Source organism: Schistocerca americana, chromosome 6, assembly GCF_021461395.2.
Source record: "Schistocerca americana isolate TAMUIC-IGC-003095 chromosome 6, iqSchAmer2.1, whole genome shotgun sequence".
NCBI classification, from domain to species: domain Eukaryota; kingdom Metazoa; phylum Arthropoda; class Insecta; order Orthoptera; family Acrididae; genus Schistocerca; species Schistocerca americana.
In genome coordinates, this window is record NC_060124.1 from 9,609,923 (window position 1) to 9,631,981 (window position 22,059).

At 41.2% G+C, this 22,059-nt stretch overlaps 1 protein-coding gene across 9 annotated transcripts in view; it reads right to left on the reverse strand.

Annotated features, from left to right (window-relative positions):
* The window catches only part of LOC124619295 (ral GTPase-activating protein subunit beta), a 370,359-nt gene that overhangs the window by 114,851 nt on the left and 233,449 nt on the right, over nt 1-22,059 (reverse strand). For 6 of the 9 annotated variants that reach the window (XM_047145575.1, XM_047145572.1, XM_047145574.1 and 3 more), the window contains 2 exons: nt 8,747-8,761; nt 3,626-3,852 (listed from right to left, as the gene is read on the reverse strand). In XM_047145575.1, the coding sequence (XP_047001531.1) occupies nt 3,626-3,852; nt 8,747-8,761 (242 nt within the window). The remainder of the gene's footprint in view (nt 1-3,625; nt 3,853-8,746; nt 8,762-22,059) is intronic. The other 3 variants (XM_047145577.1, XM_047145576.1, XM_047145571.1) reach the window with 1 other exon arrangement.

The following is a 22,059-nucleotide window of genomic DNA, read 5'->3' on the forward strand; positions in this document are numbered from 1 at the left end:
CACTTGTTATACATTTTTGAATAGGTCTTTAGGAGAGGAAATGAATTACTGAATATAAAATATAGGGTGTCATTTAAAAAATCATACCGTTATTGATATCTTTGTAAAAAAAAAAAACAAAGCTACAACGAAGGCAATCATGATGATTAATGTACCCCTGACAGTTACAAAACATTTCCTTGAAACATTTTGTTATTTGCATCTGGACAAACAGTTATTTAGGGTGATCAAGATAAATGGGACACCCTGTATAACAAAAAATGTGTTGTGTCTACGGAGCCCACATACTTGGTTCGCTTGACAAACAATCAAAAAACTCATATTAACGAGTTTTATTACAAGAAGACAATTACAATACTTAACTTTGCTATATATGTCACAAGCAAAGGGCGACATACAAAATAATCAGTCTTCTTCAGAATAGACAAATAAAAGTCTGAACTACATAGAGATCCCTAACGAAGTGGTTAACGTTGATGGTGCTATCAAAGTGGGCCGTCACCATCTGGCATGGGCCTTATGTCCTCTTCAAGTAGGGGCTGCTGCTGTCGCATTGTCATCCTGGAGGGATGGTCAGTCAGTGTGCGATTGGCTGACCTCTTCTCACAGCCATCTCTTCTCTATCATTCTTGACTGACGTGCCAGTGCATGACTTTACGCCGTAACAAAATGTTAGTTAGAAAATCTGCTACAGTAACTAGATCACAAACACTGATTTGCTACAAATTGCTCATACATTAGACAAAGGACAATGGTAGCTTCCAAAAATTCTCAAAAACCCACATATATTTGTGTTGATATACAGTGAAATTCAGGGGTGATATACACTTTGGCTGAAGTGTGAACCACAAATGCTTATTTGTGATGAATTAAATTACACATGCAAAACACACGTACCACTAACTTATGAATATAGAGTTATGTAAGCATCCAAAAATTCTGAAACTAATCTATTTCTCACACAATTGTACAATGAAATTAGAGAAAGATTGATTTGAACACATAGGCTTACTGTCCTTAAAAATTTTAAAAGAGCACAATTTAGTTTAAGCCTACAATTGACAATAACAATACTAATTTATCACGGCACTCACAAGTGTTCAAAGTTTCACAATACATCACAGTGTAAAACATCTTTAAGTGTAAAACATCTTTAAGTAAGCTTATCATGCAGTTCCATATACTGCACAACCACATTCAAGTTAGGATTAAATAAATGCCTTGTAGAATTATACTAATCAAGATGTGTCAACTTCACAAGATCATTTCTTAAGGCCTTTTGAGATCTGATTTTTAACTTTTTTAAATGTGCAACTATGTAAATTATAGATCAGACCCAGAAATCTAATTCCGCTATTGAAATTTAAAATGTGAAGCATTAAAACGTGTCCAAAAGGCTTTCTCTGGTAAGAATTTAAAAGCTGTTCTTTTTCTCCAATGTTCCAATCTTTCAGCAGGCAGCTGAAGCTGATGAGGAGTCATGCTGAGATCGGAGAAAAAAGAAAAAATTGTGCAATTCTTCACAAATATAGAGCACTCGACTGGGCTCTTTTATGTTGATATTAAATGATTATGCTCTTGGAAAAAAATTAGTCACTACAGAAATTTGGAGTTAGGTAATGACATGTTTCATATGCCTGTCATCATTGATGATGTTGTGGCACAGACGAATAGCGAAATTCTGCATGACACACTGAAGTGTCAGAATATCGATGCTGTTTGTGACAGCCTAAATGGCCGTTTTCAGTTCAGCAATGGTTTTTGGGTTATTACTGTACATCTTGTTTTTAATAAAGCCCGACAAAAAGAGTCACACATGCTCAGATCCAGAGAATATGGCGGCCAATTGAGGCCCAGCCAGTGGCCTCTGGGTACACTGGAGCCAGAATGTAGTCCCCAAAATGTTCCTCCCGGACATCACTCTCCTGCTTCGATGGGGTTGAGCTCTGTATTGAATTAAACACATCTTGTCGAAATCAAGGTCACTTTGGATAACGGGAATGAATTCATCTTCCAAAACCTTCATGTACCGTTCAGTAGTCACCATGTCATCAAGGAATATCACACAAATTACTCTGCGACTGGATATTCCACACCACAGTCACCCATTGAGGTCAAAGAGACTTCTCAATTGCGAAATGAGGATTCTCAGTTCCCAAATTTGCTAATTTTGCTTATTGACGAACCAATCCAGCTGAAAGTGGGCTTCGTCGCTAAATCAAACCGTACTGCGCATATGAATTCCCATCATGCCCCGCAGCCAACTGTGCAGTTTGAATGTCCTAATGCAAACTGTTCAGAAGTTTTGATGATTTTATTTCATATAGTTCAATAACGGTCACTCTATATGTGTGTATTAATGTTCCAGAAAATATGTCTTACTCACCAGATGACTGACAATTTTACACAAAGATTGTGCTGCACTGGAACAAGTAAACTTTCAATATGACTGCATTTTTTGGGGACCATTCAAACAATCTGCTATGTAAAACTGAGTAGTCTCCATGCAATGGATCTGTACCCATAATAGCATATGTGTAATTGACAGGGAAAAATACTGGAGACTCTGTTTCAGCCCAGTTCTGCAAAATTTACCATCTGCCTTGTGTCTGGAAGTGCAAAAATGCAGTTGCACTGAAGGAAGCAATTCAATTTTCCATGACAACCAAGGAAATATAAGTTAAGCAGTGATTGCTAAAGCTATGATATTTCTTATTGTGGAGATACATGTTATGCTAGGATTGCAAAAATAGCGGAATCATCTACTAATGTTTCTAAAAGTGTTCTATAATTCTGTAATGAGTAAAGAGTCTGTACTCACATTCCAGCAGGGGGTGGTGAGGGGGTAGGGCAAATGACTTACCCACAGGACTCTTTCTTTTTGTGCTCTGTTCTGCTTTTCTACTGCTGACATATCATTGAGACTTCTAACACCGTCTGTCATACCTTATATTCCTTTAGATTATGTATCAGACTCTAGTTCGGGTAACAAGTCATATCTACTGATCATCTGAATTGACCAAAAAGAGGAAGAGGTAGCCTACTGCCACCCACCATGTACTTAGCTGTGTGGAACACTCTTCTACATCTGTGCACGGAAAGGTGAGGTCTCTCTAGTGTTCTATTCCTTTCTCTTGCTGTCCTCTTTCTTAGCCATTGCTCCTCCCGTATTTTCATCCCTTACTGTTTTATCTCACTTATTGCACTTTAGACAATGCATCACCCCAGTCAGACTGAAAACACTGTTTTGTGCCTGCTCTAAAAAAAAAAAAAGTAAGTGCACATGTTTGGTTGCTTAGGAAATGACCTATTTGTCTAATGCCCTCCTTTTTTATATCCCTCTTCTTCTCATAATGCCTTTTGGGAAGGGTAAAACTGAAAGTATGAAGTTTCATACTGTTTTCTGTTAATATTATTGTCTGTAACTGCTATGCTTCTCTGGTGATACAACTGCTGCAGCATCTTTATCACTCTTTCTTCATTGTGGGTCACACTGCATTTTTTTAACAAAATTTCACCAAATTGTTCATATTATGATGAATAATTTATTAATATAATAAATTTTTAAATTTTTTAACATAAATTACATAAAACAGGCTGTTTAGCACTGACAGAGATCACATACCTGAGATTTCGTTCCTGAAATTCCTAATTCGACCACTTCAAGGACATTTGTAAGGCTCTCTTTATCCTGTAGAAGATATGGGTGGGCAACAAGCCAAACTCCTGCACATTGGAACGCTGCCACAATTGCAGAATGTAAGTCCTTTGAGTGAGCAGGTGGTGGCCGACCACACTGGTGCATAATGTAGTCACAAAGCCATTTAACAGCACGTTTGCATTCTAATGCATCTGCCAACAATGAATAAGACAATGGTAACTACCACTAATTGTCTGCATGGATATTTATTTTAATAAGCAGTGCTATTGTAAAACTATAATTTAGCTCTGTGCAACTCTTTGTAGAACATATTATGTAAAGCAGAATTTTGCAAAAATACAATGTATAGTATGGCTAATTTTCCAAATAATGATAACATTACTTGGGGAAAATCATCATGAGCCACAGCTCTAGCAATAGCACCATCAAAGCAAAAAGAGGGTGCATGAGTTTCTACAAATGTTTTGCTGGGCTACTTGCATTTCAGTCCAAAGTTGCTGGAAAAAGAGTATTGTCTGCCACTGATAGAGTACGTATTCATATTCCATATATTTTCAGTGAGTGACCAAATAGCTGACCACAGATAGGTAAAAGCCATTGTATCTCATATTCTGATACAGACATGGACATATCATGCTTGATAAGTTTACATAATTTTCTGCATGTATCTACATTTTTACATGGTATGAGGTTACAGCTTCTCCCATGTAGCAGTTATTGTTTAGAGTATTCACAATTCTTAGGAAATAAAAGCTAATGATGCTCAACAGTGTCATATACATTTACATGAGTCTTTGACATCCTAAAATGTAAACTGGAATACCGTCCAGTACTATTACTGCTCCAGGATTCAATGGGTGCATGAATACAGATGAAGGTCTTGCAACAGAACAATTATTTTGCCTTGGATTATAATCATAACCAGATATACAACAGAGAACATTATGGTGTGTCATATTTGATGAATTACAGATACAGTTGTGTGCAATGTCATTCATTAGCACCATATTGCAGTTAACTGCTTGTACTACAAAGTGCAAGCAGAAAGAAATTGCTAAAACATAAGTTCATACTGATGATTAACTGTAGGCCAAGTGTATCACATTGCAGACAAGGTATGAGCACATGAACTTCGAATGCCCAAGCTCAAAGATCAAAAGATAGGCTTGTTCATTCAAAAATATTGTCAATATTGCTGTGTCACTTTTTACTGCAGCAGTTAAAGTGTTTATGCAACAGTCACCAGAGGCACTGTATTCCAGCATTGACAATTACATTTATTCTCTGACTTGATATTACCACATTCATTGATGTCAATAGCTCACTTAGTTACGTATTCATTACTCTTCAAAAGCACTGTTCCTACTCACATGTGACACTTCTCTTAACTGTGTTCTCCTCATGAGATTTTTTTTTTCCTGTGTCATACTAAATAAAGCTATTTTCCACAGTGCACAGAAGTTATAGTTCATGTGTCAAACAGGTTGAATATTACAACACACATATAGTTAAATTACTTGGATGGATCTTACCTTATCCTTCTTGATCTGGTGACCCTGACATGATTAGCCTGTGTGAACAGCACAGAAAATGCAAGAACTTCCATACAATTAGTTCACAAGATGACACATGAACCGACCATGACAATTCCTTCAGTGTACAAACTTGCCATGTGACTGCCACTTTCTGGTTGCACAACCCTGCACTGTGGTTTGCACAAGCAACAGCATGTTTCCATTACACTGGAATACCTACAGATTCCATGAGGTTTGCCTTAGTGGTCAGACAACTGGATTGTCATTTTGCAGCAGACATCAAGGCACCTCCTGTGATTAACTCCTATGAAAAAACTCAAGGCCACACTGATACGCAGAGTCTATGCCTCACAGAAAGAATGCATACACCAAGTTTCGACAGTGCCAGAAGACCTGCTCAGTACTTTGTGAGTCGCCTACCAACTGCATGCATATATTTCTCATATCCATGCTGTTTTATGGTTGGAACAGAAATAAATAGTTTCTTCTTATTTTTTCAGTTTTTTATGACTGGTATTTTATGACCTTTGACAAGAGTAGGCTATACAGATAAAGATTACTAGTGCTGCATAATTGATAACAACAGAAAAACCAGCAGAAAAATACAGACACATTATTGACATACCCCTCCCCCGTTTTTCCCTGTGCTTTCCTTTCTGGGATGGGGAAATCGCATTTACCTAGGCAGCTTAGTTGACACCATTTTACTGCATCACACAGTATTCATACACATTTGGAAGGTAAATATCCAATCCAAATGCATAAAACTTAATTTAACATATAAAAAGCTGTGAATTGATGACAGCTGATGAGTAATATTACAAACATTAACGAATATCAACAATATTATGAAAATGATAGATTGCTAACCACCATAAAGATGACATGTAGGGTTGTAGACAGGCACAACGAAAAGATTGTTACACTTTTAGCTTTTGGCCAGAGCCTTCTGCAGAAAAGAAAATTAACACACACACACACACACACACACACACACACACACACACACGCACACGCACACAAGCAAGCAACTTCACACACAGGATCGCTATCTCTGGCTGCTCTGGCCAGAACACATGGTGTCACATCTAATGTATGCAGCAATCCGGAGTGTGGGGCAGGGGAGGGGATAGCACAGTAAGGGTGGGGAGAGAGGAGTCAGTGCTGCCTGGTGGACATACAGTGACTAGATTGGCAGCTTAGGCTCATCCCAGAATCTCTCTCCTGAATCCATTTCCCTCCTCACTCTTATGGCACTCTGCCCAACTACCTTAAAACTCACAAACCCAAGAATCCTGGACAACCCATTGTACATTGTAGCTGATTACTGTGCCCCCACTGAGAAAATTTAGGCTCTCACTGACCACTACATGAAATGTACTGCGTGAAATCTATCCTCCCACCTCAAAAATACCAAACCCTACTCATAATCATTCATGTTACTTCCCTATACACCAAAATCCCTCATTCCCATGGCCTTGTCGCAACTAAAAACACTACCTCTCCCAATGCCCTTCAGACTCAAGACCCACTGTCTCATTCCTCATATACCTTACTAATGTTATCCTAACTCACAACTTCTCCTTTGAGGGGAAGGTATACAAGCAAATCTGCGGCACAGTCATGGACACCCACATGGCATCCTTCTACGCCAACCTGTTTATGGTCCATCTAAAGGAAACCTTCCTCAGCTCCAATAGCCCCAAACCTCTAGTCTGGTTCAGGTTCACTGATGATATCTTAATGATCTAGACTATCCTGTTTCCTTCACAACCTAAACAGCTCCTCTCCTATCCTCCAGGTGCCAGAGTGCCATCTTCCAGGGGATTGATCTTCTCTTCTATGAAGGCTCCTTCCACACTTCTGTCCACATTAAGCCCACCAGCCACCAACAGTACCTGCATTTCAAAAAAGCTGTCATCCTTTCCACATCAAAAAATCCATCCCATACAGCCTGGCCACCCGGGAACAGCATATCTGCAGTGACACGAACTCCCTTGCCTAGTACGACCCCTCGGATCTAGTCCAGAAGTTAAATTTCCTGTGCCATATCCCCCCTCCATCCCCCCCCCCCCCCCCCCAACCCCACCCAAGAACCAGGTACAAGGAAGCACCCCCTTTGTCACCTAATATCACCAAGGGCTGGAATAACTGAACCACATTCTCTGTTGGAGTTTTGATTATCTGAAATGAGGAACATCCTATTCAACATCCATCCCACCCCTCCTAAATTGGTGTCCCATGGCCCACCCAATCTCCACAACATTTTACTCCATAGCTACGGAATCTCAGTCCCAACCCCTTGCCATAGCAATCATATACCTGTGCCCAATCCACCCACTCAGAACTTCCTATTCCAGTCCTGTCACAGGCTTATCCTTCCCCAATAGATCTTTGGCTACCTGCAAAAGCAGCCATATCATATACCAGCTCTTCTACAATCAATGCTGAACTTTTTATATTGGTATGATTACCAACCAGCTGTCCACCAGGATGAATAGCCACCGCCAAACTGTGGTGCGTCCACCAGCTTTTCTGAACTGTGCAGATGGAAAGTATCCTTACGACACATTCTCTGCTCCTGAAACTATTCCAGCCTCTATCCACAGTATCCTACTGTTCCCAAACATTTTACCCAACAGTTTCCACCCCTACCCTACATCTCCTCCCAATTCACATGCCCTCATCCTCTTAGTGTGCCACTCTCAGCCAAAGCATACACCAGCCATTTTCCCCTTCTCTCCCCCTCTTCCTTTGCCCTCCCTTTTCTCCCACTTCCCTCCCTCTCCCACAGCCTCACGATGCTGCACCTGGCAGCCTTTTCTGGCTACATCTAGTCCCTGCACACTCTGCCAGGCAGTGCTGACTCCTTTTACCCCATCCATACCATACTGTCCCTCCCCTTTCCATGTCCCACTCTGGATTGCTGCTTGCCTTTGATGTGACACCACCATATTCTGCCAGAGCGGCCAGAGATAGTGGTCATATGTGTGTGAAATATGCCTGCTTCTGTGAATGTGTGTGTGTTTTTTCTTTTCTTTTCTTATGAAGGCTCTGACCAAAAGATAAATGTGTAACAGTATTTCCATTGTGCCTGTCTGCAGCTCAACAGGTCATTTCTATGGTGAGTAGCAATCTAGGCTTTTTACAATATTGTTGGTATTCCTACCACGACTTTCCATTGCTAAAAATACTAGACAATGTGAGCTTCAGTTATCTTAAAATAACCAAGAGAAGAAGAATGAGTGCAATGATATCATCGAGCCAAGAATGTGTTTTTAAGAAGAATGTTTGCAGTTGTTACAATGACAAAAAATATGTAAACCTGAAGAATGCAAGGTCAATGTGCTGAAAATGAGCACTGAGGCTTGTGGTATGAAAGTACTGGTGGGTAAAGATTCACCTTTGCTCTGTCACCTTCTTACTTTCACACCACTCTAGCGTTAGTCAAAGTGAAAGAGTGCAAGAAGAATGGAAAAAAGTGGTAACTACACAACACTTATCAATTTAATACATTTATGCTGAATTCTTCATATGTTTCTACTCTTACCTGTGAGTTTTCTAGCTGCATGCAACAAATAAAATAATAATTTACTAAACACAACTAAAAATACTAACTGAAAACACATTCTATGAAAACCACACTAACTTGCAGATTTTTAAATTTTGCTAGACATATGTAAGGATGGATTGAAAAGTTTCTAACTTGACTACAAAATAACACTTGTGCTTCACAAGTGAAGAGTCGCTTGTGAAGTAAAACAGAAAGTGGTGATAATATAATATTACTGGATAGATAAAAAAGCACATAAGGAATAAGAATATTTCCAACAGCAATAAGAAAAGAATAGGTAAGATAATGGTTGAATCAGTGCTATGCTATGGATCATAACTATGGATCTTAAATGCAGATCTCAAAAGAAGACTAATAATTATGGAAATGGGTTATTTGCATAGGAGTGCCAGAATATCAAGAATAGAAAGGAAAACTAATGATGAAGTAAGAGCAAGAATGAAGGCAAATGATACAGTGATTGATAGAATTGAAAGAAAATCATTAAAATGGTGTGGATGCCAGATCATCGGAGGCCAAGGTGGTTTTGAATGGAAACCATCCAGCACACGTAAGTGCAGAAGACAATGATGTTCTTGGACAGACCATATAAATGGAGTAATGGAACACTGCAGCATTGACAAGGAAGATGCGCTGGATAAAGAGGCTTGGAAGAGGATGACAGGAATACAATAACATGTTGTTATTAATTAATCTTTGTATTGATTAAGCCTGTAATAATAATAATAATAATAATAATAATAATAGGTAAAAAAAGCTACTCACCAAGCAGCAGCAGGAAAAAACACATAAAAGTTACAAAAATGTACAAGCTTTCTGAGCCAGTGGCTCCTTCTTCTGGCACAAGGGATGAAAGGAAAGGAAGAGAGATGAAGGAGAATGACTGGCGAGATGTAGGAAATGGGAAGAGTTACAGAAAAGTCATCCAGAACTGAGAGTAATGGAAGACTTACCAAATGGGATGAGAAGGTAAGACGGAACCACTGCTGGACAGATAATTCATTTTATTCGCCAACAAGTGGATCTCCCCCATCTTGAGTTCTGAGGAACCAGCCCTTAGAGAGGAATTAATAGTTCTGAAAGCTAGGATAAATTTCTGTACATTTATGTCTATCTCTCATCAGTATTAAAAATTCTTGCTTCCTGGAAGTACTAGCCAGCAAATCTGTCTCATAGCATTAGTTACACATAAAGTAAAGGAAACGCAACGACTCAGCTATAGCTGACTGCTGTGTGGCACAAAGAAACAGGCAACAGAAAACAGTATTCACACTAGCTTTTGGGCTCCTGTTCTTTCTCCAGCACCAGTACAGAAATTCACACACACAACCACAAAGACATCCAAATGCACACACCTGCAGTTGCATTGAGACAGATTGTTGATTACTGATTATAAAGAGAAGATGCCTAGAGAGATGGATGTGGGGAAGGTGTAAGGTGCAAGACTTGTCCCATACATCTACTTATCACCTCCTCCTGCTGCAGTACAGTCACATGCATTTCCTACTCTATAAAAGGCAGGGTCACATTTCAAATCAGTCATTTTATATATCAACTCTGCCCCAATTACTGTGCGGCATCCTATGTGGAAAAACTGTGGTAAAATACAATTTTGGCTGTTCACTTCCTGATCATAATTCGTATCACTACAAAAATTGTTATATCCTAGCCAGTAATGCCACCCGAGCCCGCTGCCAAAAGGTTGGCAGCATCAAAGTCCAGACGCCGTCCGCATAAGCAGCGCCAGCGAGACACCAAATCGCCGCAAGTCTGCGCGCGCCACCGCTGGCTTCTGGGTTCTTAAGCGCTGGAGTCGCGAGCGCTAGGACAGTTCTGTATTCGCCGCTCAGTTGTATACTCGCCACCGAATTGTGTACTTGCTAGTCAGTTGTGTGTTCATCGCAGCAGAGTTGTTGTTTGTCGTCAGCCGACGCTGACCTAGCCGCTCCGACTCGAACTAGACAGATTTCTGTAGACACGGAGTTCTCTACTGTGTTTCTGTATCTTCGTTAATAAAGTTAAGTACCGACTTTTATTTAATCAGAGTGTTTGGGTTTTCATCTTTCTGTTCACTGTTCCAGCGGACCGGTCGGCCCACTATTAAAAGTGTGGCGGTGACTTCGTAAGTCGTTTCTACAGCGAATTGTTTGTCGCTACGAACGCCGCCACAAAAAAAATGACCTCAATAGCTGTTTCACTATGCAAGTCATTTGGATAGTCCCTTCCAGTTTCTCTGATCTATACAGGTGGGAATTGTCTCTCTAGCATATTTTGCAGTTTCACAATCCTTCTGCCCTAAACCTCTGCTAACCTGTTTCACACTGCCTCACCTTCTCTCTTACATTCTCTCTCCTGTCCGCACCACTCCTCCATCATCCAGATCATGTACTGTCTTCTCCTACCACCCTTCCCTCTTCCCTCTCCCCTCCTTCCCCCTCCAACCTCCAACCAATGCGGGCACACTCTCCCTCTCTCTACCTTCCACTGCTTTCCTTTCTCCCCTCCCTTCACCTTTTTACCTTTCATATGTTCTACCCTAAGAACACCCTTCATCTTGTGTGCAGCTGCTGAGTGACCTGTCAAAAAGCTTGCTTCACACTATCCGACTACCACGTCCTTGCCTCACCCATCTTTCCATACCCTCTCTCCACTGCCATCTACCCAGGTAACTTCTCTCAATAATCAATCAATATTCAACAGGCAGTCCTGCTGCAGCCGTGAGTGTGTACATTTGGGAGGTTGTGTGTGTCAATATGTGTACTTTTTCTAGAGAAAGAGCAAGAGCTCAAAAGCTAGTGTGAATACTGTTTTTTTGGCTGCATGTTTCTATGTACCACCAATCAGTCAGCTACAGGTGACTGGTTGCCTTTCCATTATTTTAATTATAATGCCATCCAGGAATTTTCATTGTTTCCTCTGTTTTGAGTGTTTCAGGCAGCTAAGAATCCAGATAGTTGTTACAACGGGGTTTGTGAAGAACAATAATAACTGCATGACTGAAATTACATGTGAAGTAATGTGGTGTGATTGGAGTGGTATCAGAGTGTGAGTGTGAGTGAGTGAGTGTGAGCGAGAGCGAGAGAGAGAGAGAGAGAGAGAGAGAGAGAGAGAGAGAGAGAGAGAGTGTTTCATTGTATTAGTTCGTAATTGACACTAGAACTTGTTATCTAAATTCTGTATAACCCTTGAAAGTGTCTTGTCCATACATTGTTACCACTGTTGTTGTTCTTTGAGAAACCCTCACTTTTTGACTGTTTTTGCATTAAAAGTCCATGTCTCATTGCCGTAAATCAAAACTGATAACATGTACTGACTATAAAGTCTCCTTTACTGACACATTGAAATCTTTGTTTTGAAAGTACCATTATTTAGTTGAGCAAATGTGCTTCTAGATATTTTTCTCTTCTATTTGTTTCTTTTGCTGTCTATGCAGTCATTACCCTGAGATACCCTAAATATAAAAATTCAACTAGTTGTATGAGTTCATGGTTGATATAGCTTATTTTATTTTTGGTGTTTTGATTATATTTTAATTTAGTCTTATTACATTTGATTTCAGCCTTACTTTTAAATTTTCTGTATTAAGTTTTTCGATTAATTGTACTTCCACCATGTGCTTAGAGACGTACTGTACTGTACAATGTCACCGGCAAAATAAAGAGGGTTCAGGTGAGTTTCATGAATGAGTTAATTGCAGACCATCTGTGTTAATTAGACTAGAAACTTTTCAATTCACATTCATAGGTTTACAATAATCTACACACTGACAGAAGTAAAAATTACTGACAACAGAAAAACTACAGTAGTACTTATGTTGACAATGATGCTACTGAAAACCACGAACATTAAATCATGCAATAGAGTTTATACTGTCTCATTTCAAAAAGTATTTGAATTCAAATAAATGCTAACACAACATATGAGTTTCTAATTTCTTCTACCATACACATTTCTAAGTAATTACACAGAAAGAAAATCAGAAAGAAATCAGTGCATGATTGCAAAACATATCACACATTTAGAATACAAGAAAAGTAACAGAAATTCTGACTTAATATAGATATGCTGTTCATTATTTAAGAACACAAACAATAACAGAAGAGTGGTACATCATTATATTCAAGGCCTACCACACACACATCACACAGCATTCTGCTAGCCAGTATTATAGAAGGGCATAGTGGACAAATACGAAGTGTGTGATGGTTTGGGGTGCCGTTGGATACATGTGATCTTCACTCCAGTGTGAACAGCAACCAAAACAATCTGTGAAATTTTAAAGCCGAATGTACTATCCCTTTTTCAACCAGTTCCACATGCCATATTTCCGTAAAGCAATGCCAGTCACTTGTTGCAAGGAACCTGAAAGCCTTCTAAGAATAACAGACACAACTGTAGAATGACAGGCACATCTAATCACCTGGCCTACACATCTGTCTGACATTTCACCCACTGAATATATATGGTGAAGGGTTTTTCTAACAGATGGTGTTGATTTTTTGTAATGTTTTTGTAATCCCTCTCTCTCTCTGCAAATATTTCACACTTGTTTGTCAGCGTCTTTGATAACACTATTTCCGAAGTGAATTCAAATTGTATTAAAATTAGCACAGCAGAATGCCTCTTATCTTACCTGTAGTTGTTGGTAATGCAGTTTATCTATATTTACTACATCTATACTCCGCAAGCGGTGTATGTCAGAGGGTACTTTGTGGACCACTGTCACTTCCCCCTTTTTGTCTTCCAGATGTGAATGGTTTGTGGGAAGAATGGTTGCTGATAAGCCTCAGTGTGAGCTTCGATCACTCTATTCTCATCTTCATGGTTTTTTTTTTTTGCGATATACGAGATGTAATCAAAAAGTAATGGGAATTTTTGTTTTTCCTGAACACTCTTATTTATTCATCAACATCAACTTTCCCTTCAAAGTAATTACCCTCAGGTATAACACACTTGTGCCAGTGCTTATTCCAATCTTGGAAGAAATTGTGGATCTCATTTTTTGCTATGGTGTTCAGGTCCTTCAACATTTTTTTTTATCTTATCAATGGTGGCGAAACAACATCCTTTCATGGTTCTCTTCAACACTGGGAACAGAAAGAAATCTCAGGGGGCCACGTCTGGTAAATACGATGGCTGAGGTGACATAATAATAATAATTATTATTTTTTCTTTTTTTTTTTTTTTTTGCCAAAAAATCATGAACAAGTGCTGACGTATAAGTGGGAACATTATTGTGATGGAATTTCCACAAGTAGTTTTGCCACAATTCTGGTTGTTTTCTTAGGATTGCTTTTTATGTGATCAAACTTATTGAATTTTTTTGGTCTTGGCTCTTCAGGTACACTATATCATCAGAAGTATCCAGACACCTAGCTGAAAATTACTTACAAGTTTGTGACGGCCTCCATCGTTAATGCTGCAATTTAATATGATGTTGGCCCACCCATAGCCTTCATGACGGCTTCCACTTTCGCAGGCAAACATTCAATCAGGTGTTGGAAGGTTTCTTGGGGAATGGCAGCCCATTCTTCACAGAGTACTCCACTGAAGAGAGGTATTGACGTTGGTTGGTGAGGCCTGGCACGAAGTCTACATTCCAAAACATCCCAGAGTGTTCTATAGGATTCACGTCAGGACTCTATGCAGGCCAGTCCATTACAGGGATGTTATTGTCGTGTAACCACTCTGCCATAGGCTGTGCATTATGAACAGGTGCTCAGTCATGTTGAAAGATGCAACTGCCATCCCCAAATTGTTCTTCAACAGTGGGAAGCAAGAAGGTGCTTCAAACATCAATGTAGGCCATTGCTGTGATAGTGCCACACAAAACAACAAGAGGTGCAAACCCCCCTCCATGAAAAACATGATCACACTATAATACCACTGCCTCCGAATTTTACTGTTGGCACTACACATGCTGACAGACAACATTCACCGGGCATTCGCCATACCATCACTCTGCCATCGGATCGGCACGTTGTGTACCATGATTTGTCACTCCACACAACTTTTTACCTTGGTTCAATCATCCGATGATTATGCTCCTTACAGGAAGTGAGGTGTTGTTTGGCATTTGCCAGCATGATGTGTGGCTTATGAGCAGTTACTCAACCACGAAATCCCAGTTTTCTCACCTTCCACCTAACTGTCATAGTACTTGCAGTGGATCCTGATGCAGTTTGGAATTCCTGTGTGATGGTCTGGATAGATGTCTGCCTATTACACATTATAACCCTCTTCAACTGTTGGCGGTCTCTGTCAGTCAACAGACAAAGTTGGCCTGTACACTTTTGTGCTGTACATGTCCCTTCACATTTCCACTTCACTATCACATCAGAAACAGTGAACCTAGAGATGTTTATGAGTGTGGAAATCTCATGTACAGATGTATGACAGAAGTGACACCCAATCACCTGACCACATGTGAAGTCCGTGAGTTCTGCAGAGCGCTCCACTCTGCTCTCTCACGATGTCTCATGACTACTGAGGTTGCTGAAGTGCAGTACCTGGCAGTAGGTGGCAGCACAATGCACCTAATATGAAAAACGTATGTTTTTTGGGGGTGTCCGGATACTTTTGATCACATAGTGTAGTGTCCAATGGGGCAAATGGACCTCGGTTTTGATGTCATATCTGTATACCCATGTTTTGTTGCCTGTTGTAACCTTCCGCAGAAGTTGTGGATCGTTGTTGACTTCAATTAGCAATTCTTGAGCAATGACTATGTGACATCATTTTTGGCTGCAATTCAACGATTTTGGAACAAACTTTTCTGCTAGATGCTTCATGCCCACAACACCCATAAAAATTGTTCATCCATAAAAATTGCTTGGCATGGGACACTCCACAACATGTGTAACATTTTCAATTGTCAACACTAAACTAAATATTAAAAAGCTGAAGACGCAAAAATACATCAGGAACTTACGTACCAACAAGATAAAACAATTAAGAACTAGATGTATGAAGCCCCCTATCAAGAAGCACTGTCTTATCGTAGCACTGTCCGTGTAGGTGGGAGGGCTTGTGTGCTCTGAGGAAACTGAGAGTCAGGTGGTAGTAGTGTAGCTACTGACAGGTCTAACCTAGCTGGGCAGGTCCCAGCAGAGGAATCACAATGACCCATCTTATACCCTACATGTCCTGTTCCCTACTCTTCCCTCAGTTACCATTCCTTCCTCTAATTAACTTTTGCACCATTGCTTTGTTGTTAGTCTCAAGAGGGATGAAAGCTAAGGGAGAAAACCCTGAAAGAAAATCAGGAGTGAGGCTCCAAGAGTGGCTGGAAGGCACACTACATCCCTTCCCAGCAGCTTCTGCAACCGAATTGATACCAAATGTACTGGCTTGCCTTTCCATTGGGCGCTATCATTTAGGCTGAGAGGAAGACATTGATGATTAAGCGACTTATGTATCTTTGTATTTATTGCTCAGGCATGTAGCATTCTGGAGAGGACGCCTCAGGAAAGTCGAAGGACATCAGCACAAGACAGGAAGAGGCAGTTACCAGTTATAAGCTCTGTCTGATTGGCCTTAAGACTCGAGCACCAGGGGCCACTTTCGACAGTGGGAGAGACCATTGCATCTCATTGGACAGTTACCACCTGCCTCAAGCTGGGCAGCTGAAGCCAGAAAGGTGCCACCCTGCCACTACCTACCTGCTACAGAGGGTGTGTGGAACTTAGAAGTAATCTTCAGCAAGTAAGTTGATATAGTACACCTAAAAACAAAATAAATAAATCAAATAAATAAATCATTTCCTACTGCCACCTGGACTGTTAGGCCATGTGTCCAAAGTACATTGACAATACCTAATTGGTTGATTTCATTTTTAAGACTGCTATAATTGACAGAGAGCTCCATTGCTTGAATTTGGGCATTGTGTGACTGCAGGAGACATGGCTTCCAGACCCAGGCTCTATCAGAGAGGCAAACTGCATATTCCTCTGACAGGGGTGGTCTGAAGACAAGCCAAAATTTCCCGGCATATAATTTGCAGTTAAAAACACCTTCTTGAACTATATAGTGTCATCATCTGGTGGGACAGAGTGGATTCTTATTTTACAATGTGCTCTTCAAGTGGCACTGTAATCCGAAATGTGTATATTCCTACTTTATCTTCCGGCATGGAAGAGAAGGGCCTGTTTTATGATTTACTCAGTGACAGAATATCCAAAGTATCTGGATCCGCGTCACTACATATTCTAAGGGACTTCAATACTTGAGTTGTATCAGATAACAACATGTGACTGACTTTCCTGGGTCACCACGGAGTAGGAAAAATGGATAAAAGTGGCAGGAGACTGCTGGAAGTCTGCTCCTTTTATAGACTGTGCATTACAAACACATAATTTCAACTTAAGGATTGACACAAGGTGTCCCAGAGACATCCCTGCTCTCATCAGTGACATCAACTTGATTTTGTCATAGCTAGGCATTCAGACCTCAAAAATGTCTAACTGACAAGAAGCTATCATGGTGCTGACTGACACATTGACCATGCTCTGGAGGCATGCACAATGAAGCTCACCCCTACAAAATATCACCACACCAAACCAAGAGGTCATCACAGAAAAACCCATGTCATGTTCATGACTCACAACGGAAACCAGAATTTGTCAGCAATTTTGAACGTGCTTTACTAGGAAACAGAGAAACAGAAAGGAATATTGATAACAAATGGCTACAGCTGTCTGGTGTCATCTACAACTCAGCAGTATTGGCCTATGGAATAAAAGAAGATAGAAACAAGGACTGGTATGAGCAAACTTTGGAAGAGATGGAGCCAGTATTGAGGCTAAATGGAAAGCCTTGCTTCCTTACAAAAGAAATCCAAATGGAAGATCTCAGGAAGACTTGCTAGATGCAAAGAATGGTGCAAAGCAAACATCCACGAGATGTGCAAATAACTAATGTCTGAATTTACGTGCAGGTATTCAGAAAGCAACCAATTCTGGGGACACTAAGGCAACATATGATAGAATTGAGAAAGCAATTGGTGGTGGTGGTGATGGATATTTTAGGATAGGTGCACAACAGGAAGGTCTTCAGCATCTGTGCAAAAACAGTTTGAGATGAGTGTCAGAAAAGGAATCCTAATAGAAGTTTAAAACAGCAGGGAAACTGAAAGGAACACAATGTGGGAAACTACATATGTATCCACATGAACGCACAAAATTAAATATCATTCCAATATTAAAACACTAACAAACAGGAAGAAAATGGTACAGGGAATTAAAACAATATAGCAGATGGACATGGCTGACTGACTGCAAGAATACAAAAAGAGGAGCCAGCCACTCTGCAGCACTCTAAAATCTCCAGCCTAAGGGCTTAGGCCAGAGTCCTAACACATCACAAAACTTTAAAACTTTAGTTACCCCCGTCTCATCAGTTAAAATAGTGAGCAGATCTACATCGATATTTACACATTTACTGCAGCCCTTCCATCACGGTATAAAATACACTCTGTTAAAATGAGATGTATCAAGATTTCCGCATCACAAGCATCACAAAACAGGGGATCCTCTCACCATAGTAAGAAGCCACGTGTAAGAAGGCAGTGCCCAATTCAAAGATGTGTGAGTGTCATTTTGTCCCACCCGAGTAACCAGCAAGAGGAATGTAGTTGACTTCACCAACAGCAAATTATTATCTGTCACCACCAGCCATTCTTCACCTTTCACACCTACATGAATTTCCTATATAGTGCAGAAACAACAGCCTGCGAGGGAATAAGGCACTGTGTCACATCCTGTCCACTGCAGGCCTCCTTGGTAGCCCAATCGTCCTGTTCATTTCTCCATATCCCTATATGCCTTGGCACCCAGCAGAATGACACCTGCCATCCCTGCCACTGGAGCAACTATAGTTGGTCATATATCAGCTGGGCCAACTTCCCAACTGGGTACAGACCCTGTAATGATTGTAAGGCAATAAGGAATCAGGGCAGATGAGAAACCGTTTGCCCTGAATATGTCATATCTGCTCCAGTGCCTTGACACAGAGCCCCACTGAGAAAATGGTATACTTATCACAAAAGCAAATCATGGTGACATGGTTGGGGAACACGACTGAGCAGCCAAGGGAATATCCTTGTTTGATGCCATCAGTGTACACTACTGTGAAACTGTGATGAAAATCTAAAGTGTTAAAAAAAACAGAGATTGAAATGTAAAATCTGACATACTATCTTTCTTGAAATTGGTCAAGTCTAAAATAAGTCTGGGCCTACAGACGAGCCAAGGTGGAAGTCTGCTCCAACGGCGATGTAAAATATTAAGACCAACTACACCCATCTCTAAAAGGCAATCCTGTGCACGAACCCCATAGCAACTCGTTGCCCGTTGCTGGTTATGAAAAAGCTTTTCCATTGGAGGCACCGAGCGAGGTGGCGCAGTGTTAGCACACTGGACTCGCATTTGGGAGGACGACGGTTCAATCCTGTCTCCGGCCATCCTGATTTAGGTTTTCCGTGATTTCCCTAAATCGTTTCAGACAAATGCCGGGATGGTTCCTTTGAAAGGGCACGGCCGATTTCCTTCCCAATCCTTCCCTAACCCGAGCTTGCGCTCCGTCTCTAATGACCTCGTTGTCGACGGGACGTTAAACACTAACCACCACCACCACCACCACCACCACCATTGGAGGCTGAGCAAGGGTATGGATACAAGTGCGTATGGTGTGAACAGAGTTTTATATCCCTGGTGCACCATAAGTAGCCATAGCCTGATTTGAAGTGGCAGTTCACCAGCCTCTGCACAGAGGTTTGCTATGGGGCTTGTTCGGAATGCCCCAATGGCAAACCAATTCCCCCCCACGGTGCCTGTCCAACATCTTTACATAAGAATGTCTCGCAGACCCATACACCATGCACCCATAATCTAAGTGAGATCACACAAATATGCCATAAAACCGGAGCAGACAAGTTCTGTCTGCTCCCTATATACTTTGGCTAAGGCATTTTAAAATACTTAGAGCCTTAGGGGACCATTTTTTCAGGTTCTTAAGATGTGGCAACCATGTAGACGTAATACTGTTAATACACTATATGATCAAAAGTATCTGGACACCCCCAGAAAACATATGTTTTTCATATTAGGTGCATTTTGCTGCCACCTAATATGTGTAGTGCCAACAGTAGAATTCGGAGGCAGTGGTGTTACGGTGTGGTCGTGTTTTTCATGGAGGGGGCTTGCACCCCTAGTTGTTTTGCATGGCACTATCACAGCACAAGCCTACATTGATGTTTTGAGCATCTTCTTGCTTCCCACTGCTGAAGAGCAATCCTGGGATGGTGACTGCATCTTTCAACACGATCGAGCACCTGTTCATAATGCATGAACTGTGGCGGAGTGGCTACACGACTATAACATCCCAGTAATGGACTGGCCTGCACAGAGTCCTGACCTGAATCCTATAGAACACTTCTGGGATGTTTTGGAATGCTGACTTCGTGCCAGGCTTCACCAACCAACGTCAATACCTCTCTTCAGTGGAGTACTCTGTGAAGAATGGGCTGCCATTCCCCAAGAAACCTTCCAACACCTGATTGAATGTTTGCCTGCGAAAGTGGAAGCCGTCATGAAGGCTATGGGTGGGCCAGCGCCATATTGAATTCTAGCATTATCGATGCAGGGTACCACGAACTTGTAAGTCATTTTCAGCCAAGTGTCCAGATATTTTTGATCACATAGTGTAGCTATGGCAAAGACAGTCACACTTCTAACACTACCTTGAGGGACACCATTCTCCTGCTCAAAGTGCTCAGACACGACATCACTGACTGAGTAGCAAAAATACTATGGGGAGAGAAATAACTGAACACAAACGGGAGTACTTAAAAAAAAAAAATCATCATGAAGCTGCTCAAGGACAACATACCTCCAAGTAGGTCTTCTCGATGTCAAAAAATATACCTAGAAGGTGATACCGGTGCATGAAAGCCTGTTGTGTAGCCACTTCGAGGAGAATCAGGTTACCAAAGGTGGAACGATACCACCTGAAACCACACTGAAAGTGAGTAAGCAGCTGCCTGGAGTCTGAGATCCAGACAAGGCAGCAGCTGAACATCCACTCCAAGGTCTCTCCCATGCAGCTAGTGAGAGCAACATTACAATAACCACTTGGGCGTCTATAGTCTTTCCCAGGTTTTAATAGAGGAATTAAAATTACCACACACCACGAGTCAGGAAAGTGACCTGATGTTCAAATGGCATTAAAAAGTACAAGGAGGATATCTTTATTATGCCTTGTGAGGTGCCGCAGCATACTGTAATGGATTCTGTTGTGACCGGAGGATGTGTCACGAATGCCAACAATGCAGAATGCAGCTCCCACATGGAAAATAGGCAGTTGTAATCTCCATCAGAGGTGGACCAAAAGTCCAAACTGCTCCTCTCAGCAACTGCTCTATGGCGCTGGAAACCTGGATCCTGACTGGTGATTGCATAATCTGGACCGGATTAGTCTGGAGAATGCTGTTACCCGTTACAACAGCCATGGGGCACCTCCTTCATCTCCCAGAAATTCTTCTGACTGTCTCCAATACAACTGAACTCTTCACAGAATGATTAATGGTGCTCAGGAACTGTTTCCATGACTACTTCTTGCTCTCCCAAATGATCCAGTGGCACTTTTCCCTTGCCATCTGAAAGACTGTAAGATTCTCTGCAGTTGGCTGACAGTTGAAACTACACTGAGTTACACACGTAGTCCTCACTGCAGAGTAGCATTTGTCACTCCACCAAGGGACACATTGCCTCTTCAGATGTCCCGTGGACTGTGGAATGGAGGATGCTTCAGCTGTGCATTGAATCATTTTGGTAATATGACCCACCCACACCTCAGCATTGGCACGATGTTCAAACTAGGCCAGCTGGCTATATAAAGCGTCCAGTCTGCTCTACTGAATACACATCGTGGTAGTTTCCTTTCAGGCTCCACTCCATCTGGCAGGTGAATCCAGATCAGGAAGTGATCATTTCCATGCAAATCATTGACCACTTCCCACTGAGCAGTGTGAACAAGAGCTGGGAGAGCAAAGTGAGAGACTGATGGCAGAGAACGACCCAGTTTGCAGTGCTGTACATGATGACATTAGAAGCCTCTCAATTGTCCTACCCCTGGGGCAGGTAGCTGCAAAGCCCCAAAGCACCAAAGAGGATGTGAAGGGGCAGGGGAGCTGTGCAATAAGGTCAGTTAGGGCCTCTTTGTAGAGCACATCATGTGGGTAAATGGAAAATATTGTTGACAATGTATGTGCACTGATATGGCAATTGCTTGTA